This window comes from Megachile rotundata, chromosome 10 (genome assembly GCF_050947335.1).
Source record: "Megachile rotundata isolate GNS110a chromosome 10, iyMegRotu1, whole genome shotgun sequence".
NCBI lineage: Eukaryota > Metazoa > Arthropoda > Insecta > Hymenoptera > Megachilidae > Megachile > Megachile rotundata.
Window position 1 is genome coordinate 13,688,679 of NC_134992.1, and position 19,385 is coordinate 13,708,063.

At 42.7% G+C, this 19,385-nt stretch overlaps 1 protein-coding gene across 2 annotated transcripts in view; it reads left to right on the top strand.

Annotated features, from left to right (window-relative positions):
* The first annotated feature begins 6,888 nt into the window (after window positions 1-6,888).
* Ser (protein serrate) overlaps window positions 6,889-19,385 on the top strand; it is a 75,160-nt gene continuing 62,663 nt past the window's right edge. Inside the window, exon 1 of one of the 2 annotated variants that reach the window (XM_076536089.1) lies at window positions 6,889-7,973. In XM_076536089.1, the coding sequence (XP_076392204.1) occupies window positions 7,926-7,973 (48 nt within the window). In that variant the 5' untranslated portion in view covers window positions 6,889-7,925. The remainder of the gene's footprint in view (window positions 7,974-19,385) is intronic. The other variant, XM_076536088.1, reaches the window with a different exon arrangement.

The following is a 19,385-nucleotide window of genomic DNA, read 5'->3' on the forward strand; positions in this document are numbered from 1 at the left end:
ATTATACGATTGACACTTAAAAATATTCTGAAACTACTCAAGCTTTCTTCCAACGATTACAACGAATTGTACGACAAAATTATTTAAAAAAGAAAGAAGAGTTTCCGGAAACGAAGAAGAAGGATCTCATAAAAGTCGTTGATCGCTTGCCAGGAGAATTTGCATGCATATCACGGAGCAAGAGGGTACTCGTTGCTCTCCCTGGTTCCGTTAACCACGAATACATGTCAGGTGTCCTTTTGACACGGCACGCTAATTGCTCCGTTGAAATCTCGTACCCGTTACGTAGCCACGAATTAAAATCCCCGTTCCATCACTTTTTCTCGAAATCGTGTCAACTGCCTTCCAATTGTCATCGTTCCGGTATGAACCTGCAATTACTATTCGGCTGTAATTGCGGTGCAAGATTGGCCCAAAAATTGGGAAACATCCTGTACAGATTCTACGTACATTGGAGGACAAAAGTGTTTGTACACTTCAAAAGTAATCATACCTTCAAATAAACAGAACAATAGTTTCTGTATTATCTTAATAATACATTTAATAATAAGATTTAATCATATATAAAATTTAAACACGTGTATAGGCTTTGCGTCATTTGTTGCTGTAAGTGTTTAATATACAGCTTCATACTTAATAATATAGAGAGTATTTTACTTTTGCAGTTCGAGTGTACGAGTTTGTCCAATGTATATTTAATCTGGTAGATAATGGAGTTCTGGTTACTTATTGTTATAACTTGGCAAGCTTCCGACGTTTCGGGCCAAATAGGTACTCGGATTGTACGAAGTAACGCTATAAAATTAAGATTATCTACTTCCATACCTTATCTGAATATCTAGATGTAACATCGCAATCGACCACAAGAGTATAAATTGCCGATCTGCTTTTTGTCAAACAGAGACGCAGACTATAGAAGGATCGACAACAAAGTATCACGGCAGAAGAACGTAGGATTTCCTGCGCGGCGTCCCAGCTGGAATCTGGCATCTACAGTCCGAATACCTGAAGAAAGATCATTAAAATCTTCGTATCCCGTGGCGCATCCATTACGCCTTAATTTCGCGACTGGCTAAACGAAGTTCGCTTACGATCGAAAACGCCTAGTTACGGATATCGGTTCATAAATAGAATTCCCCGAAGTCGAATTACGGAAGAAATTTCGAGTAGACGCGGTGAAACGATTCCTGTCATTTAGACGGTTTACACAGGTGAAGGAACGAAAAGGAGAAAAAAAAGGAGGCGGGAACTGGCCGGTCGACGAATTCGAAACGGTCTCACGACACGAGGGAGAGACAACGAAGACAAGGCGGATGAGCACGGCAGCAACGGGCAAGATATCAGGCAGCACAGGTGGAATCTGGTATCTGGCTCTCGGCGAGAGCCGGTGGGACAGCCAGAACGTCGAGGAGGACGTCGAGGAGGATGAGGAAAGAAGGTAGGCAAGAAACGGGAGAAGAAGCGGAGAGAGGAGGATGCGCACCTAAACACCCTTGCGTGTACGCTCGCGCGTTTTCTCCATCCACCCAGAAGCGCGTATGCGTTTCGCCTTAGCCCCTTCCGAGACCCCTTCTGGCTGTAATAATGTGCTCACATATTGGAGTACCCTAAGGAGGCCTAAGAGGGAACGCTGGACCAGCTACGTGCAAGCCGAGTCTTTAAGCGTGTGCGTGCGTTAAGCGTGCCCACATGCCCACCAGCGGTATAATAAGAGAAAATAAGTAAAAACCCTAAGGTACGAACCGGAGGGGGCATAGGGCGGCTCGAGGTGGAAGGGGGCAAGAGGGAATGATGCCAACACGGTGGAAGGGCGAGAGGGAGCGCCGTGGCGAACGGCAGGAAGGGGAGAGCTGGAGGTGAACCTGTTCCCGAGGGAGTTCCTTGACCCTCGGGGGAGGGGGGCAGCGAGCCTTCGGACGCGAGAAGCCAGCGGTGTAGCCACCATGATGCCCGCCGGCTAACTCCGTGGGCCCTCCGGTAAACTCGTGGACGAGCGAGATGGCGGACCGCTTCTCTTCGAGCTGCGGTAGGCAGACGGAAAAAGATGAAGGATGAGATGCGGCCGCGGTGAAACGGAGACGGATAATGGAGAAAGAGAGACGGACCAGGCAGCTCCGAGGTATACGTCCGTCCATCCGTGGTCCATGCACTGCTACTAGCCTATTATTGCATGTTTAATACACGACTTTTGTACTTTTTATTCTGCGCGATTTGGTAGCGTTATTGATAAGCAAGGATAGCCTGATTCATGGATAGCCTGGTTCAGTAATTTTGGATATATCAAGATTGCCAATATTTAGTAATCACCGATTTGGTATTGTTGATATGACAACATCAAATATTCTTGATTATTGCATGTTTAATCCACAACTTTTCTACTTTTTATTCTTTGCGACTTGGTAGCATTATTGCCAAGGTGCAAGAATAGCCAGGTTCATTAATATTGGCGATATATCGAGACTCCCAATATTTCAGTATTACCAATTTGGTATTGTTGATATGACAACATCAAATATTCTTGGTTATTGCATGTTTAATACACGACTTTTATACTTTTTATTCTTTGCAACTTGGTAGCATTATTGCTAAGGTGCAAGAATAGCCAGGTTCATTAATTTTGGCTATATATCGAGACTCCCAACATTTCAGTATCACCGATTTAGTATTACTGATATATGAACACCAAATATTCTTGGTTATTGCATGTTTAATCCACAACTTTTCTACTTTTTATTCTTTGCGACTTGGTAGCATTATTGCCAAGATGCAAGGATAGTTTGGTTCATTAATTTTGGCGATATATCGCGACTCCCAATATTTCAGTATCACCGATTTGGTATTACTGATATATCAACACCAAATATTCTTGGTACTAGCCTATTATTGCATGTTTAATCCACAACTTATCTACTTTTTATTCTTCACGATTTGGTAGCATATTATTGCCAAGGAGCAACTACGGATAGCCTGATTGATCAACCCTTCCATGCCATTTATTTATCAGATACGTCAGTCAAGACTAACTATTCAAGACTATAACATTGAAACGAACAAACAAAATTAAAGTGTGAGTATTTTATGTTCAGGGATCCTTGATAATGTAACTTATAGTTGGACCTAAATTTCAAGTTAAAAATTATTTAAAATTTGAGTAAGGTGCGTCACATTTGAGCTGTAAGTGCGTCACAAGACTCGTCAAGGTAAATTTCAAGTTGAAGATTATTCAAAATTTGAGTAAGGTGCGTCACATTTGAGCTGTAAGTGCGTCAGAAGACTCGTCAAGGTAAATTTCAAGTTGAAGAGTATTCAAAACTTGAGTAAGGTGCGTCACATTGGAGCTGTAAGTGCGTCACAAGACTCGTCAAAATAAATTTCAAGTTGAAGAGTATTCAAAATTTGAGTAAGGTGCGTCATATTTGGGCTGTAAGTGCGTCACAAGACTCGTCAAGGTAAATTTCAAGTTGAAGAGTATTCAAAACTTGAGTAAGATGCGTCACATTTGAGCTGTAAGTGCGTCACAAGACTCGTCAAGATAAATTTCAAGTTGAAGAGTATTCAAAACTTGAATAAGGTGCGTCACATTTGAGCTGTAAGTGCGTCAGAAGACTCGTCAAGGTAAATTTCAAGTTGAAGAGTATTCAAAATTTGAGTAAGGTGCGTCATATTTGAGCTGTAAGTGCGTCACAAGACTCAAGGTAAATTTCAAGTTGAAGAGTAGACATTTAGGTATTTAGGAATTTGAAAGTCTGATAATTTAATCGTTTGAGAATGCATAGTTTAAAAATGAAAAAATTATAGTTCCCAGAGTTCAAGAATGTTGAAGATTGAAAACTTGAATGTGTGTAAATTAAAAAAGTAACTTGAAAGAAATCTTGAAAGTCGAAGACGTACAAACGTCAACTCGCGAAGTTGTCACTTGTCGACATACGCAGCCATTACGCGTCGCGCGCAAACAAAATGGCGCCCAAAACTCGAACTAGACAGAACCCTAACTGTATCTACGGTTTCAGTCTAACCTCGAATGAACGATCGAGGCAGATCGGTAAAATTTAATTTCGATCGCCGCGGGGATCATTAAATGGCCGGTCGTTTCTCTCCATCGCGAGTGGAAGTGATCGCAATTAGAGTAACGCGATCGAAGCGTTGTTCCGTCTGTAGGATTAATACGACCGGTGAATCGATAACCGATTTCCTTCTAAAGCCCGTTGAAACTCCTAAATCATCCTCGAGACAAAAAGCTTCTGCTTGTCCGTCGTTCCGCTTCGTAGAATAACGTTACGAGAGACGACTAGAAAGGAGTACAGCGAAGAGAGAGGCAGGTCGGTGATAATTTATTGCCATTTAACCGGCCGTCCCTTCGGCTCGCGCGATAACTCGACACGCGAATTACGTGGAACAACGTATACGGGGGCAGAAATTCAATGACGAGCCAATGCCGATGGCACTTCTTGGCTCGCAGATCAGGGTACCGTATCCCGATCACCGCCATAATGACGGTGGACACGCGACAGGGACTGATCCATTATTCATCGTTCGAAATCAGTCTTCCGGAATATACATAATTTCGACGTGGCTCATCCACCTTCTTTCTTCATCAGCTACAGACTTTTTCGCAAAAAATTCGACAACAAAATTAACCATCTAATATTCTACATGCATAGTACACACACGTACGTTAACCCCTTGCCATACTTTGACGAGTCTCACTCGTGACTCACAATTCAAATGTGACATAACCTTGCCCAAAATTTTGAACACTCTTCAACTTGAAATTTAGGTGCAACTACAATTTGTATAGTCAAGGATCGCTGAATAGAAAATGCGCAGACATTTTAATTTTCTTTGTTTGTTTTAATATTATAGCTATGAATAGTTAGTTTTGACTGACGCATCTGGCAAATAAATTGTAAGGCAAGGGGTTAACGTGAGTTCTTAGATTTAAGAACCTAACACATGGATCTGTCGTTCCAAAGTGGAACTGCTAATTTCCCACAAAAGTTACCAAAATCCCCAGATTCTGAATGCATAGTACACGTACGTTAATACAACGTGTAGCAATATAATCCTTAGATTTAAGAACTTAAAACAAGGTATCTATCTATCGTTGCAAAGTGGAACTGCCAAGATCTAAAAAATGACAAAACTCCCATAATTCTGAAAATTATAAAAATTCCCAACACTTCAAAGTCCATCGAAAAGTGCAGCCTCCCGAAACTACCCAAAAATCCCGAAAATCGGTTATTTATGAAGCGGACTACATCTCTCCCACGGGCTGCTCTTTTTATCCCTTGAACCCCGTATCATTATGCTCCACGTAACCGTACATTTAATAACTTTAATTCTCGGAGGCCGGCATTCGAGCGGGACGAAAATTGGATGCATCCTCGCGACGCTCGATCTCGACGGCTCTTCGGCGAGCATCGCTTCCGTGCACGAAACGCCGTCGGCGCTGCCTGGGAACCTGGTGCACGGCTCGATCGACCAAATCCATATCGTCGAGCCTGAAGAAACGCAGACGAACGGGCTCGTTCACGTGTGTGTGTCGTGCAAACGGCTCTCGGCCGAGGTGAGAATACACAACCGCGGCTCGCGATGAAACCGATTGCAAGATATACGCGAGCGGATACGTGCATGGACGCGAGCACCGTCGCGGATATAGCAAGGCCCCAGCATCCACAAGTGTACGATCGTGTAATTCCTTACAGAACTGACGCGAACTCTACAGGTAGGGATACTTCATGATGAAGATTTGCTAACTTGGAGTTTATTTCATTTTCAGATAGTTAGTCATCTGGAGCTATTCTTAGAGGATTATATCTGGAAATTTTTATGATTAGGTGCACAATTCCCACGGTACCTAAAGTATATCTAGTTTTATAGGATTTGTCTTTAGAAGTTTGTATTTCTAGCTCGACAGCATCTGTGTTTTTGGAGATTCTGGTATAGCTAGTTACATAGCATTTCTGTGGATCAGTATATTTTTAGATTTCATTATTAGTGCATCCTTAATAGTACATTCCTAGGTCTTCATATCCGTACACACATGGACAACATCATTCTTACATCCCTAATAGTAGTAGATCTTCATATCCATACAAACTGGACCACATCATCCTTACATCCCTAATAGTAGATCTTCATATCCATACACACCTGGACCACATCATCCTTACATCCTTAATAGTAAATCTTCACATCCATATACTCCTAGATCCCATCATGTCCACATCCTTAAGAGCACATCGATCTTCACATCCTCAAATCTCCACATCCCTAAATCCACAAATGATCTTCAAATTCCTACACCATCAAACCCTTAAATTAACGTCTTGAACCTCCATAGATCTCCAAAGCCCACAGTCTGAAGGTTCTACGTCCCAAACTTGTGAAATCCCAAAATTCTCCAAACATCTTTAGAAGTTACATCGTCATATAAAATCTCGTCATTGAATCCAAATGAGCCGAAACGAAGCATTCGTCCAATTCCGTGAATAAAAATATCAGTGAAAGCTTGGAGCGCCACACGTACCCCAAGCGTACAAGTGTCTACACCAAGCCAGTCTCCTCGGAGCAATTCCCCATAGCATGATTCGAGTAGATCGGTGTTAGTGTAGGCTACCAAGTATCCGCGAGCCACGTATCAGCAGAAACGAAGGGCCAAGCATCGTGTAGTATAAAGAGGCATCGAGGAGCGAGAGGATCCATGGGGTCGGGGCGAAGAGCGGACCCTGTGATATGGTGGGAGTCGTCGATGCTCCCGCAGGAGGGTGGGGAAGGTGACGGGAAGGGGATGCTATCGAGCACGGGAGAAAGAGAGAGGGCGACAGGTGGTTCTGTAAGCGAAGAAGAGACGGAAGGTAGGGAAAGAGAAGGAATGAGAGTACGGTCTAAAGGGGGGGGAGGCCCGCAGGCCGGCCTGCGGCTCCGACTCAGTATCCCCGGAGCGACCGACTCGTGTACCCCGCGGAGGTGCTGCGTTTCCGTGCTCCAGCGTGCACGACACATCCACACACGCCGTAACCAGCTACCACACTGACTCCTTTGCCCTGCACGCACGCCTAACACACACATACACCCACACACACATACACGTCGGATAGAAAGGTGCGCGTACGTACACGAGGCACGCGCGCGTGTGCCTCGATCACACACCTGTTCCTCGAGGAGACACGCCGATATCTCTGGCCGAGAGCGGACACCGCGACAGTTCGACGACGCGCGTGTTTATCGCCGCGACTGTTGTTTGTGTCGCGTGTGAGAGGGGTGTGCACCCCGTTCGGTTGTGAAAGTTGGATTCAAGGTTGATGGATTACCCGCTCGTGCTGGCTCGCTGAACGCCCTGGGATTTTTCGGGTGCTCGAAACACGTGTTGGACTCGAACAGGTGGATCCTGCTTGTGGTTTATGGTGGCCGGGATGATCTTAAGGCATCGCGTAAACAGTCCGCTCGATTAATTATCCGCGGAGCGAAGAGAAAGGGGAAAACGAAGAGGATCGACCTATCGATATCGCACGATCAAAGGCAGAGGGAAAGGTGTACCTGTCGCGTCGCGAGAGTGTGCGTGAACATCTTCGAGGTCCGTGCCGCGTCCTCGTTGGAAAGCGAGGCGATCTCTCACGGTTGGACGACTCGTCTCGAAACTCCAAACTCTCGAGATAAAAGTGATCCGAAACGTTCACGGTGTTAAACAGTGTATTATACGGTGTGCCCGTAGTACGGTGACCCAGTAATTGAGGTGTGTGCGCGGACCGGAAGTGAAGTGCCAGAGGATTCGATAGAATCGTATATATACGTTGTGAAGAGTGTTTTAAGGAATAACGAGATCGATCGGGATCTATTCGATAGATCGTCGAGAGTGGCTGGGGAACGCAGGTGACCCACGGGGAATGGTGATGCGGTAGTCGAGGGATTCCTCGAGGAAAGACATGAGGGCGGCCGCCGCCTACGTCCTGTTCCTTGCCCACCTCATACAGGTACGTGTACGCTTTATCTACCCTATTCGCGACAACCTACAGCGAATTCTCTTCCGTATTCGACTCATACGGGCATGTACGCTGTCACCGAGCTTAATGGAGCCGACGGACCGACCCAGACTCTTCCTCAACTTTTCCGACTTCCCAAGTATACTTCGTCGAACACTCTCGTTGCTTTCGTTCGAAAAACGAACCATTTTAGGATTTACAGGTCTGAGGATTTTAACGTTGAGGATTTAGGGAGCTTGTGGGGTCAAGGATTTGAGTAGCTGGAAGTTTCAAGATTTGCAAATTTGAGAATTTCATAGTTGAGGATTTAGGGAGTTTGTGGGATCAAGGATTTGGGTAGCTGGAAATTTCAGGATTTGCAAATTTGAGAATTTCATAGTTGAGGATTTAGGGAGTTTGTGGGGTCAAGGATTTGGGTAGCTGGAAATTTCAGGATTTGCAAATTTGAGAATTTCATAGTTGAGGATTTAGGCAATTTGTGGCTTCAAGGATTAGGATATCTGGAAATTGCAAGTTTCATAAATTTGAGAATTTCATAATTGAGGATTTGGAGAATTTGTGGCTTCAAGGATTAGGATATCTGGAAATTTCAGGATTTGCAAATTTCACAATTTCATAATTAAGGATTTGGGGAATTTGTGGCTTCAAGGATTAGGATATCTGGAAATCTCAAGTTTCATAAATTTGAGAATTTCATAGTTGAGGATTTGGGGAATTTGTGGTTTCAAGGATTAGGATATCTGGAAATTTCAGGATTTGCAAATTTGGCAATTGCATAATTGAGGATTCAGGAAATTTGTGGTTTCAAGGATTTGGATATCTGGAAATTTCAAGTTTCATAAATTTGAGAATTTCATAATTGAGGATTTAGGGAATTTGTGGTTTCAAGGATTTGGATATGTGAAGACTGATATCTGGAAATTTCAGAGATCTAACACGTATCTAGGCAAATGCAGAAATTTGGGTATAGGGTTTCAATATAAGAATTTGGGATTTTCTGAGAATTTTATGTGAGAAATTTAGAATATGTGAACCTGGGTATTTGAGTATAGGAACTCATACATTTCGAGAAATTTAGAATATGTGAACCTGGGTATTTGGTTACAGGAACTCATAGAAGTCGAGAATTTTAAAATCTGAATCTGGACATTTAAGTATAGGAACTCATAGCACTTAATCTCATAGGACTTCATCTCAGGGTTCATTAATTCGACAATCTGAACATTTGATCCGCACATCTGAAAACTTTGTGATCCACTTTGAAGATACTTGTTAAGAAATCCAGAAATTCGGGTATATTTACAATATGGACATATCTGGGTATTTGCAAATAAATAAAAAATGAATTTCAAGAGTTAGAATTGTAAGAACTTACCGACGGACCTAACCTCTACACCTCGTGACTTTTCCGAGTTGTTACGCGTGTACAACGCGATCGAACAACAGTTTTGCGGTCTGGGATGCTTTCGTTGGAAATTGTAGTTATTGCGGTTATTGTGGTTTCGGATACGTATCGCAGGGAGAACTTGTGATTTGTATTTGGCGTTTATGTGTGGTCTGATGAAAAGTTTCCTGTAATCTTTGTTTACTGGTCTCTTCATTTCTATTTGCGTTACCTTCTCAGAGAATCTTTGCATACTAGTCATGGTTCGAGAAACATTCTTTCAATTAACAAGACACTCGTAAAGCACAAGGATACACAAAATGACACACAGTATGTCAGAAAAGTAGATTCCATGAACATTGTACTTCAGATGTACTTCAAGCTTTGTACAAAGTGATTCAAAGTAACGTTCGAGGCTACCCAACTAAGATTCCTAATAAACTAACTTTTAATCCTGAGACTCTTTTGAGACTTCAAAGATTCCATGAACATTGTACTTCAGATGTACTTCAAGCTTTGTACAAAGTGATTCAAAGTAACGTTCGAGGCTACCCAACTAAGATTCCTAATAAACTAACTTTTAATCCTGAGACTCTTTTGAGACTTCAAAGATTCCATGAACATTGTACTTCAGATGTACTTCAAGCTTTGTGCAAAGTGATTCAAAGTAACGTTCAAGGCTACCCAACTAAGATTCCTAACAAACTAACTTTTCTGAGACTCTTTTGAGACCAAAGATTCCCGTCATTACAAGAGCATGGTACTTCAAATGTGCACAGTATGTCGGAAAAGTAACGGAACTTTTTAAATTTAAGGAAAACTAGCGCCATCTATTAAAACAATATCTGAAAACAGTATACCTCCCCTACGAAACACGACAATCATTATTGGAATCGAGCAACGAATCGTAAACTTATAGCGTTTAATGCGACAGAACCTTTCGTCACCGTGTCACAAAATCACGGGCAAGCGCAACAAATTGCGAGCGTTGAATATTGCGAGGATCTTATCAAAACAGCCAGACGAAACTGTACATTCCTGGAATCGATTGTAACTAGTGATGGGACTTGGTGCTTCGAGTATGAACCTCGAACAAAGCGCCAAAGTGCTACGTGGAAATCTGCAGGCTCTCGAAAATCAAAAAAATTGCGATTCCAGAGGTCCCTCGAGAAGACAATGTTAATTTGCTTTTACGATTCTAAAGGAATTATACTTCGGGAATTCGGTACACAGGGACAAAATGTTAATGGCGAATATTATCTGGGTGTTATGGAACGTTTGTGGAAGAGGATCGTTCGTGTGAGGCCCGAATATCGAGTGCTGGGAAGTTGGTTTCTGTTGTATGATTACGCACCGTGTGAACAGTCGCTGTTCGTGAATTTTTGGCGAAAAAACAAGTCTGTTCCAACATCCTCTTTCTGACTTATCTCCATGTGATTACTTCCTTTTTCCAAAACTGAAATTAGCTATAAAGGGAACGGTTCATGACACTGTAACACAAATTCAAGCAGCTGTGACGTGTCTGAAGCAATCATGCAAGACATAAAAAAATGTTAACATTGTGTGAGCCTAGCGGTGTATTAATGCGCCGCATTTCGTCGTGTTAATTAATATAATTTACTATAATTTTGTTACTAAAAACGAAAGAAAACACAATCACTTTCTTTCGCAACGAGCAGTAGCCTCGTAATTACGAGGCATCCTGTAGAGCAGCAGGTATTTAGATCACAGACTGGAATTATGATAAATATTGATAGACACCGTCGTAACACGCTTAGCAAGGTGTACTCGCCGATAAAATCTCAGACTGTAACCAAACAAATTGCTTGGTGCCCCATAGAAAACTCGAACGGACCCGAGTAATTACCGTACGATGTCGTACGATAAGAACCAGAAGCGAGATAAAACGATAATCACCGACAGCTCGGAACGTCCGCCGTCACTCCGTTTGACCTGCATCGATACCAGTTATAGAAAACGATTACATATTAATTACATGTATCAGCACGAATGAAGCGCAAACTGTCGCAAAGTGGAACGATTAGATAACTAGCGTCGAGCAGCGATGAATCATTGGGACGAGGTTTATTAACTTATCTTAGACGCTAATTCGATGAGCGCGTAAAGACGCTCTCTCTCGACACACGTCCCCGTCAATTCTCTCCTTTCGTCTCATCTGCTCTCCCTAGCTCGATTTTATCGAGGGTTTGATGGAACATAGTGTCGCTTTCAACAGCGCGAAAAATTCCCATACGTTTGCCAAACTCTTGTCTCGTTGATCGCCACTTCCGCTAGAACGTTTTCAAAGTAAAACGTATTTCCATCTTGCGTTACTTTCCTACGCAATGTCTCACGACTTGTCCCTGTTTCTTTTACCTAATTACGCAAGTACTGGTGATATTTTCGAAGAGTTCGGATGAAATTTGATACGTTTGCTTTTAGGGTGGCAATACAATTCGTGGTTATATAGCGTTGACATGTAGTATTGTCATATTGTAGGTGTGCATACATATTTGGGATATTTACATATACGGCGCGTGAATATGCAATGGGTGTATATGTGGCGCGGAGATACGTAGAGAGGATATATGACGAGTGGACGTACGCGATGGATATAACACGCGTGGAGATGCGACATGTGGAGGTACAACGCGTGGAGATGCGACATGTGGAAATACAAAGCGTGAGTATGTGTCGCATGGTGGTACAACGCGTGGGGATATGACGCGTGGGGATATGATGCGTGGAGATGTGATGCGCGAGTTTACCATGCGTGAGGATATGGCACGTGAGTTTACCATGCGTGGAGATGCGACGCGTGAGTTTACCATGCGTGGAGATACGATGCGTGAGTTTACCATGCGTGGAGATGCGACGCGTGAATATATCATGCGTGGAGATACGACGCGCGAATTTACCATGCGTGGAGATGCGACGCGCGAGTTTACCATGCGTGGAGATACGACGCGTGAGTTTACCATGCGTAGAGATACGACGCGTGAATTTACCATGCGTGGAGATGCGATGCGTGAATTTACCATGCGTGGAGATACGACGCGTGAGTTTACCATGCGTGGAGATACGACGCGTGAGTTTACCATGCGTGGAGATACGATGCGTGAGTTTACCATGCGTGGAGATGCGACACGTGAGTTTACCATGCGTGGAGATACGACGCGTGAATTTACCATGCGTGGAGATACGATGCGTGAATTTACCATGCGTGGAGATACGACGCGTGAATTTACCATGCGTGGACATACGACGCGCGAATTTACCACACGTTCTCCATATAATTTCAAAATCCCCGACTATCAATAGCCGGCAAAAAGTTCCCACGGAAACTCGGTCAGAAAGAACAGCGTAGAAAAAGAGACAAACGTCGAATTACACGGTGAGGACACTTAGAAATCTATTGGCCGTGAATGGAGGAACGCCGGAGGGGTCGTTTGTTCAGGATCGTGGTACGAGCATGACCGATCATCCAGTCGCTACATTCTTTCTCGGCCGATCTTTGGCCGCGTGTTTTTCGTCCGAGAAGCCGGCCCGATCCATCTCGAGCACGTTCGAGGTGGATAATTAAGACGCGCCGACCGGGAGACGATGAATTATAATCGAGTCGAGCGATAAAAGTTGTCCGGAGTGAATCGTACTCGCATGTGCGTTCGAGACCGGACCAGAGATCGATCTACGTGGCATCGGACTCCATAACGGGGGTTTACGATAATTGCTGCAAGAGTCTTGCAATTTCAACCTTAATGGACCAACTTGACGTGCGTAGGAATTCCTTTGTCGAAATCCAGCCGCTTAGGTGCTTCTTGCCGATGATTTTCAACGAGATGCTAAACGGGATGATTGGTTATCATCGTCGAGTCTAAATTCCCAAAATCCCCATATTCCCCAAATCCACATGTTCATTAAATTCCCACAATTCGTAAAATCCCACATTTCTCAAATTTCACATTTCTCAAATCCCACATTCCCCAATTCCCATATTCTCCAAATCCCACATTCGAAAAATCCCATATTCTCCAAATCCCACATTCTCCAAATCCCACATTCTCCAAATCCCACATTCTCCAAATCCTACGTTCCCCAAATTCCACATTCCCCAATTCCCACATTCCAGAAATCCCACATTTCCCAAATTCCACATTCCCCAATTCCCACAGTTCAGAAATCCCACATTCTCCAAGTCCCACATTCGAAAAATCCCATATTCCCCAAATCCCACATTCTCCCAATTCCACATTCTCCAAATCACACATTCCTCAAATTCCACATTCCCCAATTCCCACATTCCAGAAATCCCACATTCCCCAAATCCCACATTACCCAATTTCCACATTCCCCAAATTCCACATTCTCCAAATCACACATTCCCCAATTCCCACATTCCCCAGATCCCACATTACCTAATTTCCACATTCCCCAAATTCCACATTCTCCAAATCACACATTCCCCAATTCCCACATTCCCCAGATCCCACATTACCCAATTTCCACATTCCCCAAATTCCACATTCTCCAAATCACACATTCCCCAAATTCCACATTTCCTAAATTCCAAACTTCTCGGATCCACAAATCTCTTATTATTACCCAAATTCCCTAAATTTCCTAAATTCTCCAAATTCCCCAAATCTTGAAATTCACTAAATCCCCAAATTTCCTAAATTCCTGAAATTCTCCAAATCCCCCAAATCTTGAAATTCCCTAAGTTTCCCAAATCCCAAGAATTCCCTAAATTCCCCAAACTTTGAAATTCCCTAAATTTCCCAAATCCTAAAAATTCCCGAAATTCCTCAAACCTTGAAATTCCCTAAATTTCCCAAATCCTAAAAATTCCCTAAACTTGTCAAATCCTAAAAATTCCCTAAATTCCCGAACCTTGAAACTCCCTAAATTTCCCAAATCCCAAAGGTTCCCTAAATTCCCCAAACCTTGAAAGTCCCTAAATTTCCCAAATCCCCAAATCACCTGAACACCAAAGTGACAGAGAGTGAATTACAGCGAGGTATCCGTTTCTCGGAATACTTTTGGCAAAAGTTTTTTTCAGACAGCAGCAGGAGCAGCATCGCGTTATAACGGTAATTCCGTTGGGACTGTAATTGAAAGAGAGCAGCAGCGGCGCTTAATTGCGCTAGGTCGAAATCATCGAGTGGAGCCACTTCTTCGAAAGTCATTTGTAAGAGAGCCTAAGCGAACCCCTTTCGCCCATAACTCCGTTGCTCCAGCTTTTCGTTTCTAAGCTCCAATTATTCCTGAACGGGGGGTGCCTCTCGCCCTCTTTTTCGGTTCCGTTTCGCGGTTTTGGTTAACCTATGTTTAACCGTCAACGAGATTGCTCTGGAAGCTGCTGTTGTTCATCTTCAACATTTTTTATATTTTCAAACTGTTCAAATTTCTCAGTTGAATCTGTTCAAATGAACTCATTTCATGAATCATGAATTCAATTCACTGTTGACTATTTTCATTGCACAAAATTTTTAGTGGATTTGTCTGATATTTTTATCGAGAACATTTCCCTTTTGTAAAATATTAATTAACGAAGAGAGCCTTTAGAATAGAACCAGATGTGGTAACGTTAGATAACAGTCATCACGTGGCGTACAACGCACGGCAATGTAACGTAGTCGAACAACGCAAGGCAATCTAACGCGTAGGCATAAAACACGCGGCAATTTAACGCGTGGCTACGCACACAATGTAATGAATCAAATGGCCGTTCGAAAAAATAGTTACGCCAATGTAGCCTGTCCTGTAGGTTGCAGGATAGGGCTGCATCGTTCTCCTCGTTCTCATCAAGGAGATACATACTTACGGTGTAACCGCCGTTCTTTTTCTCCCCGGTGATGTTGCCTCGTCACCCACACTTATCATCTGGCTCGCTGGTATCTCTGGTATTGTGCGGCCCCGTGTAATCTCCTATTGTCCGCGCCAGTCACCGCGATGCCCCGTCGAAAAATGTATAACACGTTGCATCAGTGTAATGGGTCGGTCTTATTTGTATCTTCCTGCACGGTTATTACACGCTCTCGTGCACGCGTTCTACGTTGTGTGTTCAGGAAGTGTGGACGACATGCAAATTTTCTTGTCAACAGTTTGTTTATTGGGGAAAACTGCGGTTGATGAATCAGTTCATTTGATAGTTTAAATCAGTTCATTTGATAGTTTAAATCATTTACGTTTGCTGTTTTTACACATTTTTGCAGTTCTTTTATGTACAAGTTTCAAGTGGACGCGGTAAGTCCACGCGGTGTAAATCCATGCTTTGTATTTCAATGTATGTGCCACTTGTAGTGTTCACATGGTGCATATTTTGGTGTATTAATATATATGTGCATGGTGCTTTAGTGTGTGGTATATCTGCACGTGGTATTTCTATGTGTGATATCTCCACGCGTGGTATTTCCATGTGCGATACCTCCACGCGTGATATTTCCATGTGCGATACCTCCACGCGTGATATTTCCATGTGTGGTATGTCCACGCGTGATATTTCCATGTGTGGTATGTCCACGCGTGGTATTTCCATGTGTGATACCTCCACGCGTGGTATTTCCATGTGTGATACCTCCACGCGTGATATTTCCATGTATGATACCTCCACGCGTGGTATTTCCATGTGTGGTATGTCCACGCGTGGTATTTCCATGTGTGATACCTCCACGCGTGGTATTTCCATGTGTGATACATCCACGCGTGATATTTCCATGTGTGATATCTCCACGCGTGGTATTTCCATGTGTGATACCTCCACGCGTGATATTTCCATGTGTGGTATGTCCACGCGTGGTATTTCCATGTGTGATATCTCCACGCATGGTAAACTCACGCGTCGTATCTCCACGCATGGTAAACTCACGTGCCATATCTTCACGCATGGTAAACTCATGCATCACATCTCCACGCATCATATCCCCACGCGTCACATCTCCACGCGTTGTACCACCATGTGACACATACTCACGCTTTGTATTTCCACATGTCGCATCTCCACGCGTTGTATCTCCACATGTCGCATCTCCACGCGTGTTATATCCATCGTGTACATCCACTCGTCATATACCCTCTCTACGTATCTCCGCGCCACATATACACCCGTTGCATATTCACGCGCCGTATATGTAAATATACCAAATATGTATGCACTACCTATGGATAGAATATGACAATACTACATATCCACGCTACATGAGTTTTGGATGAGTTTTAAAATAGTTGTACTGAAAGGATTTTTAATCGTGATTTACATTGACGCTAGAACATTGAATAATTCTTGTACCGTGTATCTACAGTATTTTAACATCAATGAAAAATTACGAGGATGATAGTTCTCGAAATTGCCCAGTAAAATAAAACAAAAGGTATTTTCAAAGAATTCCGAAGGATACCGTTCGGAGGGTAATTAATCAGCGTCAATGAACGAGATTTGACTAATGGATGAAACTCATTCGTGGTGCTTGATCGAAACAGATCTAATCCCCTGAAGGAAATTAACTCGAGCGATATTAATCATATCCGAGAAAAATGTTTGCTCAGAGATTAACATTTCTGGCAGCTACTTCTGGGATCGATTCAACCGTACGCTTTCGTCTATTTACTTCATTAGAATCTGAAAATAGTGGCTCCGTAAAAAAGATATCAAATTATACTGTACGGTGTGTTATGAATTAATCTTCGTTCATGGTGCGCATGAATAAAACTACCGTTGCGCTATCTAATCATCTCTAACTGATTGTATGCAATTAAAAGTGGTATCAATATTGAATTAATAACTGAGATTCATCACTCTCGGGTATTTTTCTTGTTGTATGGTTGGTTGTTGAGGTTGGACGTGTAATTTGAGGAGGTGGAGCTTTGGGGTTTTGGAGTTTTGGAGTTTTGGAGATTTCGAGTTTTGGAAATTTGGAGATTTGGAGATTTGGAGATTTAAAGATTTAGGGATATGGAGATTTGGAGATTTAGGAATTTGGAGTTTTAGGAATTTGGAGTTTTCGGGATTTGGAGATTTAAGGATTTGTAAATTAAGGCATTTGGAGTTTTGGAGATTTGGAGATTTGGAGATTTAGAGATTTGGAGTTTTAGGAATTTGGAGTTTTCGGGATTTGGAGATTTAAGGATTTGTAAATTTAGGCATTTGGAGTTTTGGAGATTTGGAGAATTAGGAATTTAGGGATTTGGAGTTTTAGGAATTTGGAGTTTTCAGGATTTGGAGATTTAAGGATTTGTAAATTTAGGCATTTGGAGTTTTGGAGATTTGGAGAATTAGGGATTTGGAGTTTTAGGGATTTGGAGATTTAGGCATTTGAAATTTTTGGCATTTGGTGTTTTGGGGATTTGGAGATTTATGCATTTGGTGTTTTGGGGATTTGGAGATTTATGCATTTGGAGTTTTGGGGATTTGGAGATTTATGCATTTGGAGTTTTGGGGACTTGAAAATTTAGGCATTTGTAGTTTTACGAGTATGGAGATTTAGAGATTTGGAGATTTAACGACCTGAAGTTTTAGGAATTTCAAGTGTTGGGGATATGGAGATTTAGGCATTTGGAGCTTTAAGAATTTAGAAGTTTTCGGGATTTGAAGATTTAAACCTTTGAACTTTTATAGTTTTAGAATTTGGAGTTTTAGGGATTTGAAGATTTAAGCCTTTGAACTTTTATAGTTTTAGAATTTGGAGTTTTAGGGATTTGAAGATTTATAGTTTTAGAATTTAGAGTTTTATAGTCTTAGAATTTTTAAGCTTTAGAATATCAGAATCTAAGCTTTAGAATCTATTAATTCTATAACAATGCTCCAGTGATGTATAAACATAGTGAAATAAACAACAGTGGAAATTATTAGTAGAGAAATAATAATCACAAAAGAACTCATTTAACATTTTAATGAACATTTTAAAGTTGCCGTCTGTAAACAATAAAATTCTCTTCGAGTGCAAAGGGTGAAATCTAACGAAAACCAAGCAGTAAACGTATCGTCCAGTCCCACGCGAGGGTAGCAATAAAAAAAGGAATCTCACACATCGACGTCCGTCGAGGACCCGTTTAGCGCTTCCGCTTTTACCCTGGGAACCGATCCCTCTCTCGCTCGACGTTTTCTTGTTCCTCTTTTTTCTCCGCTATCACCACGGCCAATTATCAGCAGCCAGGCTAGGCTGCAGCTCGCCGGCGAACGCGAGCTTCTAGATAGTGGCGTGACGCGAATCGAACGGAACGAGAGACGCCGAGAGTGTAGCGTGAGGGAAATGATAAACTCGAGAGTGGAACAGGTGGAAATACAAGGACGGGGTGTGCAACACGACCACGGAAGTACAGTCCACTGCAAATGGGATCCTGACGTTCGCTGATCTTTAGCTGATCTTTTTTAGGAATCCGATAGTTTTAGGTTTGGTTGGGAATTTGGAGGTGTTGGGATGTGGGCTTTTGGGAATTAGAGACTTTGGGGGCTGAGGGAATTCGTGAATGCGGGATTAGGCGAATTTGGGAAATGGGGATTTTGGAATTTGGAGGTGTTGGGATGTGCACTTTTGGGAATTAGAGACTTTGGGGGCTGAGGGAATTTGTGAATGCGGGATTAGGCGAATTTGGGAAATGGGAATTTTGGAATTTGGAGGTGTTGGAATGTGCATTTTTGGGAACTAGAGACTTTGGGGGCTGAGGGAATTTGTGAATGTGGGATTAGGCGAATTTGGGAAATGGGGATTTTGGAATTTGGAGGTGTTGGGATGTGCACTTTTGGGAATTAGAGACTTTGGGTGCTGAGGGAATTTGTGAATGTGGGATTGAACGAATTTGGGAAATGGGAATTTTGGAATTTGGAGGCGTTGGAATGTGCACTTTTGGGAATTAGAGACTTTGGGGGCTGAGGGAATTTGTGAATGCGGTTTAGGCGAATTTGAGAAATGGGAATTTGGAGGTTTAACGATGTGGAAGGTTCAAAATTAGGAATTTGGGTCGTAGGGATTCGGAACGTAGAGATTTGGGACATAGGAATTTGGGACGTTTGAATTCGGGAC